The 18,997-nt window shown below is 45.9% G+C and overlaps 1 protein-coding gene across 1 annotated transcript; it reads right to left on the minus strand.

Annotated features, from left to right (window-relative positions):
* Positions 1 to 612, minus strand: PNMA8C (PNMA family member 8C; the record flags this gene model as incomplete). The annotated part of the gene is made up of 1 exon (XM_080704667.1): positions 1 to 612. The coding sequence occupies one exon, from the start codon at positions 610 to 612 to the stop codon at positions 1 to 3; it is 612 nt and encodes a 203-aa protein (XP_080560793.1).
* Positions 613 to 18,997: the final 18,385 nt, after the last annotated feature.

Consider the following 18,997-nt stretch of genomic DNA (forward strand, 5'->3'; position numbering starts at 1 on the left):
TCACAGCTTCTTGTCGGTGGCATGGTGCCGTCGACGGTGTTTCTTGTGCTTCCTCCTGCTCCTCCTGCCGTCGCCAGCCTTGCTCTCCTGGGGGGAGTCCGGGGGCGGCACCACCCCAACCGTGGCCACCGCGGCGGCCCCCGGGGTGTCCCCAGGCAGGGCGGCACAGCAATTGCTTGCAGGCAGCTGCGGGGTACCTGCCCCCGCCGGGCACAGCTCCTGGCGCAGGACGCGGGCCACGTCCTCCACCGTTCTGCCCTCGCTCTGCAGGAAGAGGTTCAGCTTGGTCAGGAACTCCACGTCCTGCCTCCGGGGCATGTAGACCACTCTCCACACCCCGCCCTTGCCCTGGATCTCCCTGGGCACCACGGCGTAATCCAGCTCCCCTGCCAGTCTGATGATGGCCGCCTTGGACCTCTCTTCCTCCACAAACGCTTTCCCAGCCACTTCGAATTTGCCCAGCGGCTTGAGGGGGGCCCGTATGATCTCTTCGAATTCCTCGTGGCCGCAGTCCTCTGGGACCCCCAGGATCATCAGGGACTTGTAGCTGTCCACCTCCAGGGCCTGGCACCCGTGCTCCAGCAGAGCGATGTCCTGCACGCCGAAGAGCATCTTGCCCAGCTCTTTGAGGCAGTTGTACGCCTGCTGCTGCTGCGAACTGGAGCCGCCCCGGGAATCCGCGCGGGGATCCAGGATGCCGCCAGGCGCTTCCAGAGGCTACGCAAGAAGGAGGCCTCGCGGGCGGAGGCTGCACACCGACCCAGCTCAGGCCAGGGCGCGCCGGGCTGCACAGTGGCCAGCTCCTGTCGCCTCGGAGAGCGCTCGTGGGGTTCCCAGGGACTCACGCGTGCCGGGGAAGCAGAGGGCGGGGAGTGCGGGCCAGCGGCCTGGGGGGTCCGGGGTCCTGGGCAAGGCCGCCCAGGAGGGTGTGAAGATGCAGCCCCCTGTCTATTGGCTGTGGCCTCCCGAGCTCTCGCAGGCTCTCACCGTCTCAGCACATCTGGGGCCGCGGTGTCGTGGGTGATGGTCTGAAAGGCAGGGCGTCCCGACCGTCACTGCCGGCCCAGAGGTCGCCCTCCGTGCCCTGGGGCTCGATTGAGACCCAGAGGCGGCCGCGGCACCTGCTCCCGCAGTGACGTCACCGCCCTTCCGCTCTGCGGCCCGGCGGTCTCCATGGCAACCGCTAGAGCATCGCCTCCCTCCGCGATTGGCCCGCCCTGCCGCGGGAAAATCAGAGTCCGCGGGGGTCACCAGGAGGTGAAGGGGCAGCCGGCCACCTTCAGAAGCACTCACCCTTCTTAGACAAAATGGCTGATTCCAGGAGGCGGGGGAGGGGACCAGGAAGACTCGAGATGAGCCTGCAACATCTTTTGGGGTTAAAAAGTTAGGAAATGTTTACAGAAGGATGCAAGCACCTGGAAGGACTCCACTGACCAACTCTGTGACAATTTGCGCTCCAAAGTGGAAAAAAAAAAAATGGGATAGAGCCGACCCCGCGTGTTGGCACAAAACCGTAATTCCAGTATTTTGGGGGGCTGAGACTGGAGGATCGCAGGTTCCAGGCCAGCCTCAGCAATTTAGCAAGGCCATGGACACCTAATGAGATCTTGTTTCAAAATAATAAATAGCCAGATGTGGTGGCGCACGTTTGTATTCACAGCATTTGGGAGGCTGAGATAAGGAGGATCGCTGTCTGCGGCCAGCCTCAGCTACTTAATGAAGCCCTTTGCAACTCAGTGTGACTCCGTTTCAAAATAAAGGATAAAAATAGGGCTTGGGGTGTAGCCCAGAGGTAGAATGCCCCTGAGTTCCATCCTTAGTACCGCAAAATAAATAAATAAATAAATAAATAAATAAATAAATAAATAAATAACAAATAATAAACAAATAAATAAATAAAGTGGGCATGGTGACATATACTCCTGTAATCCCAGTATTTGGGAGGCTGATACAAGAGGATTGCAAGTTTAAGACTTGCCTCAGCAATTTAGTAAGGCCCTGTTTGAATGTAAAAAATAAAAGGTCTGGGGTGTAGCCCGGAGGTAGAATACCCCTGGTTTCAATCCTCAGTGCCAAGTAAATAAATAAAATTTTAAAAAATTAAAATAAAATAGGGCTAGGGGTATAGCTCTGAGTTAGAGCCCCCACACACCAGTTCAATCCCCAGTACAAAAAAAAAAAAAAAAAAGGAAAGTTGGGTGAGGAATGTGAGCTATTATATTGTCTCAAAGTACCTGTCCCATCCAGGCATGGTGACACATTCTTGTAATCCCAGGATTTGGGAGGCTGAGACAGGAGAATACAGGTATAAGGACAGCCTCAGAAATTGAGCAAAATCCTGTTTAAAAATAAAAAGTAAGCCAGGTGTAGTGACACATGCTTGTAATCCCAACATTTGGGAGGCTGAGACAGGAAGATTGTGGTTCGTGGACAGCCTCAGCTATTTAGTGAGGCCCTCTGCAACCCTGTTTCAAAAATAAAGAATAAACAATAGGTCTGGGGGTATAGCTTGGAGGTAGAATTCCATTGGGTTCCATCCCCAGTAACTGCAAAACACACACACACACACACACACACACACACACACACACACACACTAAAAAATAAGCCAGGCATGATGGGGCATGCTTGTAATCCTATTACTTGAGAGGTAGAGACAGGAGGATTGCAGGTTCACTGCCAGCCAGTTCACAGACACTTAGTGAGACCCTCTACAACCTAGTGAGACCCTGTTTCAAAATAAAATAGGGCTAGAGGCACAGCTCAAAGGTAGAATGCTCCCGAGTTGAATCAAATTATCACACTCACAAAAGTAATAATAAAATAACAGCAAGGAAAAAAAAAAAAAAAGCCAGGCATGGTGGCACACGCTTTTAATCCCAGCATTTGGGAGGCTGAGACAGGAGGATCGCGGTTCAGGGACAGCCTCAGCTACTTAGTGAGGCCCTCCGCAACTCAGTGAGACCCTGTTTCAAAAATAAAGAATAAAAAACAGGGCTGGGGGTGTAGCTTGGAGATAGATGCCCCTGAGTTCCATCCCTAATACTGAAAAAAAAAAACTTAGTAAAATAATAAAAATTAAAAGTGGCTTGGATGTAGCTTGTCGGTAAAACACCTTGGATTTAAAAAAAAAAACAAAACGGTTTCTTCAAAAATTGAAGTAACATGGGCAAGCCAAACTATTTGCCATGGATTTATGAATCCTTGGCACTCTGTTGCATACCCCTGGGTTTATGCACATTCCAAACTGAGAAGCAGGAGACAGAATGGTTCATTCATTTGATCCACCAATATTTACTGAGAGGTTTCCTTGTCAGGCCTGGGGTGACGTGCTGGGCATGCTTGAGTGTGCGAGACAGTCTCGGCTTTTAGGAGCTAGTCGGGCAGCTACGATAGCCTCCCTCTGCCTGTCTACAGGCAGGGAGAGAAGCCCTGTAATTACCCAGAAGACATGTTCCCTGGTGTGAGGTGCAGAGTACAGAATTTACTAATTGGGCTTGGTTTTCCTGGGACATGTTTCCCTGGAGTTGAGAGAGAGAGCTAAGCCTGGTGTGTTGGCACATGCCTGTAACCCCAGTATTTGGGAGGCTGGCATAGGAGGATTGCAGGTTTGAGGTCAGCCTCCGAAACTTAGTGAGACCCTGTTTCAAAATAAAAAAATAAAAGGGGCTGGAGGTGTACCTCAAAGGTAGAATGTCTCTGAGTTCAATCCCCAGGACACACACACACACACACACACACACACACACACACACACGTGCCCTGAGAGCCCAGCAAATCCTGCTTGGCTTCATCGAGGAAGGCTTCTTGGAGGAGGTGACATTTGGGAGAGTGTTTTGTGTTTGTGGTGTATGAATGAGGATCCAGGTTCAATCCCTGGCAAACCCAGGGCCTCAAGCATGTTAGACAAGTGCTCTACTACTGAGCCACAGTCCAGCCCTTGAAGAAATCTTGATGGATGTATATAATAACCATAACATAATACTAATTTATTAATTTTTTTGTGGTACTGGAGATTGAACCCAGAGGCATTCTACCTCTGAGCTATACTCCCAAACTGATTTTATTTCTTATTTGGAAACAGGGTCTTGCTCAATTGATGAGAGTCTCACTACTTGCTGAGGCTGTCCTCCAACCTGCGATCCTCTTGTCTCAGCCTCCCAAGTACTGGGATACAGGTGTGCGCCACCATGCCCAACTGCATAATATTATTATTATTTTCCTTTTTGGTGGTGGTACTAGAGATTGAACCAAGGGGCATTCTCCCCTCTGAACTCTACCCCCAAGCCTGATTTTATTATCTATTTATTTATTTTTTTTTTTTGCAGTACTGAGGATGGATCCAAGGGCATTGTACTTCTGAGCTACACCCCCAGCCCTATTTTTTAGTTTTTTTTTTTTAATTTCTAAACTCTTTTTTTTATTGGTGCACTGTATTCATGCATCATAATGGGATAAAAAATAATTTTGTAGACATACATGCACACATCGCCCAATTAGCCCCGACCCAATCCCCACCCCGTTCCCTCCCTATTCCTCCTTCCCATGTCTGGCTTAGTGGTTGACATCTAGTATTATAGCAATTTATCCAAAATTAACAATGATAACCTCACATAACAGTTTCATTTGTCTGATACCAGCTTTTGATGACTTAAAGATAACATTTCAATATTTCTTTTTGCTTTCTTTCTTACCAGAGAATATTTTTTCTTTTTTTTTTTAGGTGAAACTATCATACATTTATTTATTTATTTTTCAGAAAAAAACCTATCCTAATATGGAATATGGATTCTAGATATCCAAAATGATCTCAAAAAAGAACAAAGCTAGAAGATGTATATTTTCTGATTACAAACCATATAAAGCTACAATAATTGAAACAGTGTAGTACTGTTCTAAAGGCAGATATATAAACCATTGGAGCTAAATAAAAGCCTAGAGATACATTCTTCCATATATTGTCAAGTTATTTTTGACAAATTTCCACGAACATTTGGTGGAGGAAATAATAATCTTTTAACTAAATATTGTTGAAAAATAATAATTACATGAAAAAGAATAAAATTGGACCCTTACCTAACACCATATACAAATATTAACTCAAAATAGATAAAAGACCTAAATATAAATCTTAAGACTATAAACTTTTAGATGAAAATCTGGGCCATAAAACCTCACAACATTGAAATTGGCAGTAATTTCTTGGATATGATTTCAATGGCACAGGCAACAGAAGGGTAAACAAACTTTCTAAAAAAAAATTGTATATTCAAAGACAATGTAAACAGAGTTAAAAGTTACTGATAGAATGGGATAAAATATTTCCAAATGCTATATCTGAAGGTATATTAATATTCCAACTAGAAATCCTAAAAATTAACAATAATAAAAGCAAACAATACAATTTAGAGATAGGTAAAAGACTAACATAAATAATGAATCTCCACAGATAACCAATCTTAGTTGTCTGTTGGATGGAAAATCTTGTTTCTCTGGTTCTGGTGTGTGTTACCTATTTCTTCTTTGTAGTTAATCTCTTTGAGTATTTCTCTAGCACTGGTTTTGAAGACATAAATTCCTTCAGTTTCTGTTTGTCATGGAAGCTTCTTATTTCCCCATCTAATTTGATGGATAGTTTTGCTGGGTAGGAAATTTTTTGGCTGGAAGTTGTTTTCTTTAAGAGTTTGGAATATGTTACTCCAAGCCCTTCTGGCTCTCATAACTTGGTTTGGGAAGTCTGGAGTGATTCTAATCGGTTTGCCTCTGAATGTCAGTTGGCCCTTTGTTTTTGTTGCCTTTAAGATTCTCTGCTTGGCTTCCACATTGGTCATTTTGACAATTATGTGGCGTGGGGATCCTCTTCTCTGATCCTGTCTAAAGGGATTTCTTTAAGTTTCCTGGACCTGTGTATCGACCTCTTGCTCTATGTTTGGAAAATTTTCTGCTATTACTTTCTTGAAGAAATTGTTGATCCCTTTGGTTTCACTTTCTTTTCCCTCCTCTATTCCAATTATTCTTAGGTTAGCTCTCTTAAAATGGGCTCATATTTCTTCAATGTCAGATTCCTGCTTTCGAATTTTTTTTTCTAGATTAGAAACTATGCGTTCATTTTTGGATTGATCATCTTCTAGGAGCGAGATTCTATTCTCCATGTGGTCTAACTGGTTGTTTGTACTTTGAATTGAGGCCTTTACTTCATTAATTGCATCCTTTATCTCTTTTTGGCTCTCTCTGAATTCTTTTCGAAACACCTCTATTATTTCTAAAGTTATTTTCCTGATTTGATCTTCTAGAAATCTCTGAGTTTCTGTTTTATCAGGTTCTGATGTTGTGGGGTTGTGGGCATTCATTGCTCCATTGTTATTCCTCTTTCCCATGATTTCAGAAGTTTGTGTCTTCTCTGGGTTCTTCCCTTGGGTCACTACGACTTCACTTAAGGTGTTCTGGATCTCGAGTCTGTGGTATCTCAGTCCCCACTACTCCTTTACTAGGTTGTATCACAAAGTCTCAGACCCTGGGAGTCAATCGAGGCTGCTTTAGACCATGGGGGCGTGCCAGGCTGGGCATTCTCCCATGGGGAGTTGTGACTATGGTGTGATATCTCTGCCACCACCACTCCCCCACTGGGTCAAGTCCCTGGGAGTGCAGTCCTGGGATTCTCCTTTGGGGCCACAATTTGACTCACTGTTGTTGAGTGCGCAGATGGAGCTGTAGTGAACTCGGTGAATTCACTGCTGCTGCCGCCAGTGGCAATATGGCACCACTGCCATGCCCTCGGCTGTGAGGCTGGCGTATTTCTTTTCTGTTTTTGAGCTCCTCTCTGAGTCCCTGCAGGGTGTGCTGAGCCCGGCCCCTGGAAGCTTTAGATGCTCCATGAGCCGAAAAATCTGCCGAATTCCACCCAGCTGATCCGCAGCGGCTCACCTCGGCTCGCTGTCCGCCGCTCCTCTCTGGAGCCTGCTGGGCTGTTGAGTGTGTTGGTCTGGTGCCGTCTGGTGAACTCGTTGCTGCTGCCGGCAGTAAGGTGCTGCTGCTGAGTCCTCAGCCGTGAGGCTGGCATATCTCCTCTCTGGCTCTGTGCTTCGTTCTGAATCCCCCTCCTCTCTGGGGCCTGGTGCTGCAAGGGAAGATGGCGCCTGCACTGCTCCGTGCCGAGGCTCCGGCCGTAGCACTGTGGTCTGGTTTCTTTCTGGTGTCTCGTTTTTCCAGCCCTCTTTTTCTCTGTCCCTTGTAATTACATTTTTTGTTTCTCTGGTGATGGTGTTTTCTGGCTATGAAAGGCACTGATTTTGTGATAATAGAGATTGATTGTTAGCGGGGCTCATAAGCCCTGTTTTTCTCCGTTGACATTTTATCGGAAGTCCTTTTTAGTCTTTTTAATTTTTTTTTTTTTTTAGTGGTACTAGGGGTGGAACCCAGAGGCTTTCTACCTCTGGGCTATACTCCCAGACCTATTTTATATTTTATTTGGAAACAGGGTCTCACTAAGTTGCCGATGCTGATCTTAAATCTGTGAGCCTCTTATGTGAGCCTCTCAAGTACTGGGATTACAAGCGTGTGTCCTGTTTCAAAAACAAAACAAAAAACAGGGCTGGGGCATAACTCAGAGGTAGAATGCCCCTGGGCTCAATCCCCAGTACCTGTGGAGGGAACCCCACAAATAAACAAAGAAAAAGAACTTATATTCTTTAAAACCATTAAAAGCCGGGTTTGGTGGCACACACTGGTACTCCCAGTACTTGGGAGGCTGAGACAGGAGGATCGCAGGTTCTTAGCCAGCCTCAACTACTTAGTGAGGCCCTTCGCAACTCAGTGAGGCCCTGTTTCAAAAATAAAAGGACTAGCGGGGCGTGGTGGCGCACGCTTGTAATCCCCGTGCTTGGGAGGCGGAGACAGGAAGATCGTGCTGGTTCAGAGCCAGCCTCACTGGCTTAAGAGACCCTGTTTCAAGCCGGGCGTGGTGGCGCACGCTTGTAATCCCCACGCTTGGGAGGCAGAGACAGGAGGATCACGCAGGTTTGAAGCCAGCTGCACTGGCTTAAGAGACCCTGTTTCAAAAATATAGAAAAAATAGGTCTGGGAGTGTAGCCCGGAGGTAGAAGGGCTTCCAGGAACCCCAGTACCACACACACAAAAAAGACCCTGTTTCCAAATAAAAATATGTAAAATAGGTCTGGGAGTGTAGCCCAGAGGTAGAAGGGATTCCAGGAACCCCAGTACCACACAAAAAAAGTAAAATAAATAAATAAATAAATAAATGAACTAAAATCTAGGGCTAAGGGTGTAGCTCGGAGGTACAGTGTCCCTGGGTTCCATCCCCGGTACCCAAAAAATAAATAAATAGCCACAAGTGATAGTGCACACATGTAATCCCAGCATTTGGGAGGCTGAGACAGGAGGATCCGGGTTCATGGCCAGGCTCAGCTACTTGGTGAGAGAGACCCTGTTTCCAAATAAAGAATTAAAAATAGGGCTGGGAATGTAGCTGGAAGGCAGAATGCCCCTAGGTTCCATCCCCAATACCGCAATAAATAAATAAATAAACAAATAAATAATAAAAATCAGATAGGGTATGTAACTTGGAGGTAGAATGCCCCTGGGTTGAATCCCCCTTCTGCAAAATAAAATAAAACCATTAGGATTGTGGTAACTTGTTGTAGCAGCCATAGGAAGCGTATACACCGCCCAGCTGTGCTGTGTCCCCTGAGTCTTTGCAAGCCTGTAAGTCGATCCTTCAGCAGGACACCATAGAGCCATTCACACCCCCTTGAATGACAGGCCTTGGCCAACCTGGTGTCTGGAGAAAGGTGCCCTCGTGTGCCCCGGAAGGGGCCCAGGTCACTTGAGCAAGGAATTCTGGTCCTAGTGTCAGGGTGTGGTCTGGAAGGGGAAGAACACACGCCCCATGGACTCCTCACCTGGGATGGACCTTAGTCCATGGCCCTGAACAGAGACCTAGACTCCTGGGTCTAAAGGCAGTGTTGGATTTGAGTTATATTTTGAGGGTCAAACCAATAGGACTTGCTAATCAACTGGATGGAGGTAGAAAATGGGACAAAAGTAGAATAAGAATTTTAAAAAATGACTCCCAAACAGAATCCCCACATAATACAGCAATTCCACTCCTAGCTGTAAGCCCGAGGACTGAAAACCGACATGCAATCAAATATGGGTACACAAGTCTTCATAGCAGTTCTCTTCACAATAGTCAAGAAGAGGACACAACCCTGTGTTCACTGATGGATGGACAAAGAGACAAAATGTGTAGTGAGGCTGGGCGTGGCGGTGCACACTTGTAATTCCAGCACTTGGGAGGCTGGGACAGGGGGATCACGCAGGTTTGCAACCAGCCTCAACTACTTAGTGAGGCTCTCGGCAACATGTGAGACCCTGTTTCCAAATAAAATATAAAATAGGTCTTGGAGTATAGCCCAGAGGTAGAAGGCCCCTGGTTACCATCTCCTGTACCACACACAAACACACACACACACACACACACACACACACACACACACACACACACATACACACACACACAATGTAAGCTGGGCACACACTTGTAATCCCAGCATTCAGGAGGCAGAGACAGGAGGATTTAGCTTCGCGAACAGCCTCAGCTACTTAGCAAGACCCTTTGCAACTCAGTGAGACTCTGTTTCAAAATAAAGAATAAAAAATAGGGCTGGAGGTGTAGCTCAGAGGTAGAATGCCCCTGGGTTCCATCCCCAGTACCGCAAAAAAAAAAAAAAAAAAAAAAAAAGTGTAGTGTAGTGTGAGGGAATATTATTCAGTCATGAAAAGACATGAAGCACTGACACATGCTACAGGGATGACCTTTGCAAACATGGTGTCCAGGGAAAGAAGGCTGACACAGAAGGACACATATTGTCTGAGTCCAGAATGGATTTAACCATTGAGTCAGAAAGAGGATGGTGGGTACCAGAAACTAGGTGTGGAGGACACGTGGGCAGTGATTGCTCAATGGGTCCACATGTTCTTTGGCAGTTAGGAAAACTAGATAGCAGTGATGGATGCACACGTTGCAAATGTACTAAAAGCCACTTTCTTTCCTTTCTTTCTTTCCTTTATTTCTTTCTTTCTTTTTCTTCTTCTTTTTCTTTATCTCTTACTTCCTCCCTCTCTCTCCTTCCTTCCTTCCTTCTTTCCTTTCCCTTTATTTCTCTCTCCCTTCCTTCCTTCCTTCCTACCTTTCTTTCCTTCTTTCTCTCCCTTTCTTTCTTTCTTTCTTTCTTTCTTTCTTTCTTTCTTTCTTTCTTTCTTTCTTTCTTTCCTCTGTGTGCCGTACTGGGGATAGAACCTAGGGGCATTCAACCTCTGAGCTATACCCCCCAGCCCTATTTTTTATTCTTTATTTGGAAACAAGGTCTCACTGAGTTGCAGAGGGCCTCACTAAATAGCTGAGGCTGCCCACGAACCAGGATCTTCCAGTCTCAGCCTCCCGAATGCTGGGATTACAAGCGTGCGCCACCACGCCTCCTCTGGTTTACGTTTTTTTTTTTTAAGTTTTTTTTTCTGAATAACTGTTTCCAGCTCGAGCTCTTACAGCGATGGTGATTCCATGCACTTAATGAGGAAGCTCGAGGGAGAAGTGATCAAAAGTGTTGGGGATTTCATTTTGGAGATTATTTATTTATTTATTTATTTATTTATTTATTTATTTATTTATTATTCGGCACTGGGGGATTGAACCCAGGGGAATCTGCCTCTGAGGTACACACCCACCAAACCTGGATCCTCCTGTCTCAGCCTTTCATGTACTGGGATGGCAAGCATGCATCAACACACCCGGGTCCTGGAGATCTTTGAAATTTGATATGTCTCCGTGACATCCAAATAGAGTTAGACATGTGGGCTTGGAGTTCAGAGGCCAGCTGGGGTGGAGGTATAAATTTAGAAGCCTTTGGCACATGGTAAGTATTTTAAGTCCTGGGGCCGGATGAGATCATTCTGGGAGAGGGTGTAAGGAGATTAAAAAAAAAAAAAAAAAAGTGAATCAGGTTCATGCCCAGGCCTCACAGAGAGCACTGGATAAAGGAGAAAGGATCAAGGGAGAGGGAAGAAGAGCCCCCAGAATGTGCATGGAAAACAGAATATAGTTGTCCCCTCTTATTACTCCAAGATGGTCTCTGGGAGTCTGAAACAACGAACAGTAGCAGACCCTATACACATAGTATTGCTTTTTCCCCATGCATACATAGCTATGATAAAGCTTAATTTAGGACTTAGGCACAGAAATAAATTAGCACTAATAATAAAACAAAATAATAATATACCATAACAAAAGTTACTTAAACCGGGCATGGTGGTGCACACTTGTATTCCCAGTACTTGAGAGGCTGAGACAGGAGGATTGCAGGTTTCAAGCCAGCCTCAGCAACGTAGCAAAGCTCCCAGAAACCTAAGGAGACCCTGTTTCCAAAGAAGAAGAAAAAACTGGACTGGGGGTATAGCTTGGAGGTAGAATGCCTCTAGGTTCAATCCCCAATATCAAAAAAAAAAAAAAACAACTTATAAATTATTTCTGGAATTTTTCATGTAATTGTTTTTTTCTTTTTTAGTGGTAGAGATTGAACCCAGGGGCATTCTACCTCGGAGCCTTGCCTCCAGCGCTATTATTTTTATTTTGAAACAGGGTCTCTCTAAGTTACTGAGATCTCACTAAATCTTGAGGCTGGCTGAGAACTGTGATCCTCCTGTCTCAGCCACCCAAGTACTGGTACTAGGGATGGAATCCAGGGGCATTCTACCTCCGAGTTACACCTCTAGCCCTATTTTTTATTCTTTATTTTGAAACAGGGTCTTACTGAGTTGCAGAGGGGCTCACTAAGTAGCTGAGGCTGTCCGCGAACCGCGATCCTCCGGTCTCAGCCTCCCAAGTACTGGGATTATAAGCGTGGGCCACCATGCCTAGCTACCAGCTAATATTTTTTACTATGATTGACATAGTGTTACTAAAACTGAGGAAAGCAAAGCTTTGACTCAGAAGAGATGGCTGTAAGAGCAACAGATCAGAATTAACCATTTACAGAAGACCACATTTAGCAAACCGTGGTGCATCTGTGCGATGGAATGCTATGTAGGCATAAAAGAAAATAAGGAAGAAATTCTCCGTGTATTTAGATGGGGAGACTTCCTTTCTATGAACTGATATGCTGAGATCATCAAGACATACTGCTAAAGTCATAAAGCAAAATGTAGAACACTGTTTGAAAAATGAAGAAAAAAAAAAGCAAGTAGAAGTTTCAAAAAGTAAAGTTGCCACCTTACAGCGTAGAAGTCTGGCAACCGCTGTTTTAACCAAAGTATGGTGCTCTGGTGGTGCACGATTGTAATCCCAGTACTCGTGTGAGAATATAATTAGATCTTACTTTGAAATGAATAGGCTGGGTGTGGTGGCACAAGCTTGTAATCACAGCATTTGGGAGTCTGAGACAGGAGGATCGTGGTTCGCGGACAGCCTCAGCTACCTAGTGAGGCCCTTTGCAACTCAGTGAGATCCTGTTTCAAAATAAAGAATAAAGCCGGGCATGGTGGCGCACGCTTGTAATCCCCGCGCTTGGGAGGCAGAGACAGGAGGATCGCGCAGGTTCGAAGTCAGCCGCGTGCGCTGGCTTAGGAGACCCTGTTTCCAAATAAAAATGTAAAAATAGGTCTGGGAGTGTAGCCCGGAGGTAGAAGGGCTTCCAGGAACCCCAGTACAATAATAATAATAATAATAATAATAATAATAATAATAATAGAAATAAAGAATAAAAATAGGGCAGGGGGTGTAGCTCGGAGGTCGAATGCCTCTGGGTTCAGTCCCCAGATACACACACACACACACACACACACACACACACACACACACACAAGCGTAGTTGACAGTGATGGTGACCTACATGCACACAGCACTTGGTGGCTTTTCCTGGCTCCCTTCCCATTCCCTCCCTTCCCCACACAGGGTATTGAGACTGACGCTGGGATTCTCACAAATGTACTTAATATCAGTGGAAGTGATTCCCTCATTGGTCCTCCCTCTCCTCCCCTTCCCCTTGACCACTTCCCTGGCTCCCCTGGAGTTCTCCTCCGTTATCCGGAGTCCCTCGGGTGTCCCGATTCCTCTCTCGCTTCCACATATGAGAGAAATGATATGGCCTTTCACTTTTCGTGACTGGCCAGTCTCACTTAGTATAATGTCCTCCAGGTTCATCCATTTTTCCTTTAAATGACATAATTTTGTTCTTCCTTATTACTGAGCAGAATTCACAATTTTGTAATCTATTCATGGGATGATGGACACCTACGTTGTTTCCATAATTTGGCTATTGTGAATTGCATTGCTATAAACAAGGATGTGCATATATTACTATATTTTTCTTTTCTTTTCTTTTCTGTATTGAGGATAGAACCCAGGGCCATTCTACCTCAGAGATACACCCCCAGCCCTATTGTTTTTTTCTTTTTTGAGGTACTGGGGATAGAACCCCGGGACATTTTTCTAATTTTAGTCCCTTTGGAAAGGTATCCAGGAGAGGTATAGCTGGATCTATTTTATTTTTATTTTGGAACAGAGTCTTGCTAGGTTGATGAGAGTCTCTTCACTGAGGTTGTCCTTAAACCTTGCAATCCTCCTGTCTCAGTCTCCCAGGTACTGCAATTACAAGGGTGGGCCACCATGCCTGGCGGCTTGTGCTGTGTTCTTAATAAGGCAGGTGAAAAGACCAGCAGTCTAGGATTGACGCTAGGTTGGGAAACACAGGTTTGAGGCGAGAGAAGAGAGGAGACAGGAACCAGAGGCCTCCACGAAGGGACACTTATTAGCAAAACAGAAGGGCTACACATTGTAGGTTTGCGGTGTCAGGTTCTCTGTGAACTCCTGGTGTTTTCTGCATCTGGACAGAGAACAGCTTTTGCTTTTGCATGGGGGGAGGCACAGAGGGAGGGCAAGTGCGGTCTCTGCCCCAGTCCATGCCCCAGCTGCAGATCCAGAGTCGCCCTGGGCCCTCATGCCCTCGGAGCCCCAGAGTCTGGTTCCGGGTGCTCAGCTGTCCTTCCAACTGGCCACCTGGTGTCCTGTGAGCTAAGCTCTGGGAACCAGTTGCATCCAGGCCAAGCTGAGGAGAAGGGAGGCGCCTAGAAGGGCGTTCAGAGGCCAGGATCCAAAGGAAATGAGTTACATTCCAGGGACTGGTGCCCAGAGGCCCAGGAAAGAGGCAGGGGATCCAGGGGACAAGAAGGAACGCAGCTGGAGCCCCAGGCCTGCAGAGTCAGGAGGGAGCTGGACCATGGGCAACAGAGAAAGAGCCTGCTGTGCCGCCCTCCCTCCCCCCACATTACTGCAGGCTGAATCATGCCCTCCAAGGGCAACCATGTCCAGATCCCAGGAACCTGGGAATATGTGACCTTATGGGGCAAAAGGGGACTTTGCAGATAGGATCAAATTAAGAATCTTGTGAAGCCGGGCAAGGTAGTGCATGCTTGTAAACCCAGCATTTGGGAGGCTGAGACAGGAGGATTGCAGTTCACAGCCTCAGCTACCTAGTCAAGCTCTTTGCAACTCAGTGAGACACTGTTTCAAAATAAAGAATAAAATGTAGGGCTGAAGCAGAGGTAGAATAACCCTGGGTTCCATTCCCAGTACCGAAAAAAAAAAAAAAAATCTTGTGAGTTGAGCGTGATAGCGCATGTTTATAATCCCAGTACTTGGGAAGCTGAGACAGGAGGATTGCAGGTTTGCGGCCAGCCTCAGCTACTTAGTGAGGCCCTCCACAACTCAGTGAGACCTTATTTCAAAATAAAGAATAAGAGCCAGGAGTGGTAGTTCATGCTTGTAATCCCAGTACTTGGGAGGCTGAGAAAGGAGGATCCCGGTTTGCAGACAGCCTCATCTCTTAGTGAGGCCTTCTGCAATTTAGTGAGACTCTGTTTCAAAATAAAGAATAAAAAATCGGGCTGGGTGTGGTGGTGCACGCTTGTAATCCCAGTATTTGGGAGGCTGAGACAGGAGGATCGCAGGTTTGCGGACTGCCTCAGCTACTTAGTGAGGCCCTCCACAACTGAGTGAGACCCTGTCTCAAACTAAAGAATAAAAAATAGGGCTGAGGGTGTAGCTCAGAGGTAGAATGTCCCTGGGTTTCATCCCCAGTACTGAAAAAAAAATCTTGTGATGGGAGAAGATTCTGGATTATTCAGGTAAACATCAGAAAGTCCTTATAAAGCAGAGGGACCACTGGGTGTGGTGGCGCTCGCCTGTAATCCCTGTGCTTTGTGAGACTGAGACAGGAGATTGCAGACTTAAGGTCAGCCTTAGCAAGTTATCAAGACCCTGTTTGAAAATAGAAAGAAAGCTGGGCGTGGTGGCGCACGCTTGTAATCCCTGTGCTTGGGAGGCTGAGACAGGAGGATCACACAGGTTCAAAGCCAGCCTCAGCTACTAAGTGAGGCTCCCAGCAACTTAGTGAGACCCTGTTTCCAAATAAAATATACAATAGGTCTGGGAGTATAGCCTGGAGGTAGGAAGCCCCTGTGTTCCACCTCCAGTACCCCCCTCACACACACACACAAAGTATAAAATAGATCTGGGAGTAAGGACTGGAGGTAGAAAAGCCTCTGGGTTCCACCCTCAGTACCACAGAAAAAAGAAAGAAAAAAAGAAGAAAAAAAGGGCTAGTGGTTTGATTTAGAGGTAGAATGATCCTGGGTTCTATCTCCAGTACACACACCCTAAAATGTATAAAAGATGGAAAATAAATTGACAAATTTCTCCATAACTCTGATAATTGCCTCTTCCTCCTCTTCTTCTCCTCCTCCTCCTCCTCCTCCTCCTCCTCCTCCTCCTCCTCCTCCTCCTTCTTCTTCTTCTTCTTCTTCTTCTTCTTCTTCTTCTTCATACTGGGGACTAAATTCAGAGGCATTCTACCTTCGAGCTACACCCCCAGCCAGATTTTTTATTTCTTATTTGGAAACAGGGTCTAACTAGGTTGATGAGTCTTACTACTTGCTGAGGCTGGCCTTGAACCTGCAATCCTCCTGTCTCGGCCACCCAAGTACTGGGATTACAGGTGTGTACCACGACACCCAGCTTGCTAATGCATTTTGCTCTTTCTTTTGGAGATTATCATAGTCCTTGAACATTGCTAGAAAATGCACCTACTACACCACTGCCATGGGAGACGTGAATACTTAATGTATGGGGGGAGTGGGGAGAGAGAGAGATCTGAAAGCTGGCGTCACAGAACTGCTGTGTGGCTCCAGCATCATCAGGGATACAGCTCCTTCTAACATGGCTCCGCTATTTCCTATTGGGTGACTTCTATCTCATGGATAGAAGATAGCTGCAAGGGCGCCAGCCATCAGTTTTTTTTTTTTTTTTTTTTTACATTTATTTAAAGGATATTTTTTTTAAATAAATTTTTATTGGTGCATTGTAGTCATACATCTTAATAGAATAAAAAAAAAACTTGTGGAGATATACACGCACACATCACCCAATCAGCCCTTACCCAATCCCTACCCCTTCACTCTCCCTCCCTCCGTCCCATGCTTGGCTTCCTGATTGAGTCTGATATGTTTAAGTACATCATGTGCTTTAGAGAGTTTCCCCCTTCCTCTCTCCCATCCCCTAAGTGGGTCACCTTAATTGCTCCTTCTAGGATCCCTTCTTCATCCAGAGTTCCTCCTGTTACCCATTTCTCCCTAGTTTTTGCACATTAGGGAAAGCATCTGATTTCTTATTTTTTGTGACATTTCACTGTAAATGTCATAATTTTGTTCTCTTTTATGGCTGGGCAAATTCCACTGTGTACACATCCCATAGTTTTGCAATCCACTCATCTGTTGAAGGACGGCTTGGCTGGTTCCATATTTTGAACTGTGCAGCTGTGAACATGGTTGCTCATGCTTTAGTTTGGTATTTTGGTTCTCATTCTTTTTGGTAGATACCCAGAGGTGGTGTTGCTGGATCATATGGTAAGTTCATCTTCCTTCTTTTGAGGATCTTCTATACTGTTCTCCAAAGTGGTTGCACCAACTTGCAATCCCACCAACAACGTATTAGAGCTTCTCTTTCTCTACATCCAATCAATTACAGTTTCTTTCTTCCTTGGAAGTCCTTCTTTTAATTTCCACACTTAGTCCCACTTACTGCAATCCTGAAAGCCAAAGGTGAGTAACTGACAAGATGACCCACTACAACCAATATTTTTAAATAGAGGTCACTTGGATCTGGGAATCTGCTGAGAGCTGAGGTGAGGCAGTGGCAGCTTCTGGTGCTTCCTGGCCACACGGTTGTAGGGACCCGCTGGCCCTTTGCTGTGGAGCAGGCCCTGGTCCCAGCCCCACCATGCCACAGGCTCCAGGCCCGGCCTCGCTGGCTCCAGACCCGGCCTCGCCGTGCAGCAGGCTCCGGGCCCAGCCTCGCAGGTCAATTTTGAGCTCTAATTAGCCAAAAAGAAGAAAAAATAAAGAAGCCATTTTATTCCTTTTTTCTTTTCCTTTCAAGATTTCCACAGGAGAAAAGGACATGATACCCAGGAAAGCAGTAGGAAGCAACGAAGCCACCAGCGTGATCAGCGCAGTCTATTTGAAGAAGGTGTGAGAGCTGCAGCCAGGTCCGGCCTGGCTGCAGCATTTTGGGAGGCTGGTAGCCTCCCCAGATGTCTCACCAAGTTGAGGAGGGCCTCACTAAGCAGCTGAGGCTGGCCACGAACCTGCGATCCTCCTGTCTCAGCCTCCCAAATGCTTGCAGATGTGTGCTACTGTGCCCCACTACATACATACATATAGTGTATATATATATATATATATATATATATATATATATATATATATATATATACTTAAACATTTTTCCAGCTGGGCGTGGTGGTGCACGCTTGTAATCCCAGGATTCAGGAGGCTGAGACAGGAGGATGCAGGTTCATGGACAGCCTCAGCTATTTAGTGAGGCCCTTTGCAATTCAGTGAGACCCTGTTTCAAAATAAAGGATAAAAAATAGGGCTGGGGGTGTCATTCAGCGGTAGAATGTCCCTGGGCTCCATCCCCAGTACTGCCAAAAAAAAAAGTCTTTTTGGGAAGTAAAATGAGTGTCTGCGATGGTGCTGGTTTGGAGAAAGTAAGGGGCAAGCAGGGTGGGGTGGCACATCTATTTTCAATTCTGTACTGTTTGAATGTCTACCACTCTGTATATCTTATTTTAACATGTTCCAAGGGCTATTTTGGCAATAGGCTTATGGGTCATCTCTTGTTGGCATCTTTATATGGCTCCTTTTAAAATAAAAACCAAACCACTGTGACCTAAAAATAAAATGTGTGAGAAGCCAAGACCACATGATAGGTGCAACCACAGTGATCCCTTCTTTCTTTCTTTTGCTTTTATTTATTTATTTCTTCATCTTTCCCCAGGCCGGGCATAAAGCCTTCATTTAATCTGATTAACTCTTGTAGATCTGTTGCCAAATAAGACACGGAACACGGACCTGAACACCCTGCCCAGACACGTCCTTGCACAGATTTGCCCAAGCCGGCAGCTCCCGAGATTTACATTCCTCAGGCTTCGAGAAGTGACAGGAGCATCTGCCAAGGATGTGCTCAGCTTTGGTGACATAAGAGCCTTAAAACAACAAGCCATTGTGTTCGAGATGCTTCCTAGGGCTTCGATCAGGGTATTACCCCTGTAAAAGAGAAGAAATTTGTAATTCCGTTCAGAAGATTAAAAAATGAAACAAAATCACACCACTCTGAACCTGTGTATTCAAAACGAGAATAAAGCCGGGCAGGACAGTGCACGTCTATAATCCCAAGTAGTTGGGAGGCTGACACTGGAGGCTTGGAGGTTCCAGGACAGCCTTAGCAAGTACTGAGACTCTCATCAAACTAGTGAGACACTGGTTCAAAATAAAAGATAAAAAGGGACGGGGCATGGTGGTACATGCTTGTAATATCAGTACTTGAGAGGCTGAGACAGGAGGATCATAGGTTCGGGGCCAGCCTCAG

The sequence above is a fragment of the Muscardinus avellanarius genome, assembly GCF_963383645.1.
Source record: "Muscardinus avellanarius genome assembly, chromosome: 10".
Classification (NCBI taxonomy): domain Eukaryota; kingdom Metazoa; phylum Chordata; class Mammalia; order Rodentia; family Gliridae; genus Muscardinus; species Muscardinus avellanarius.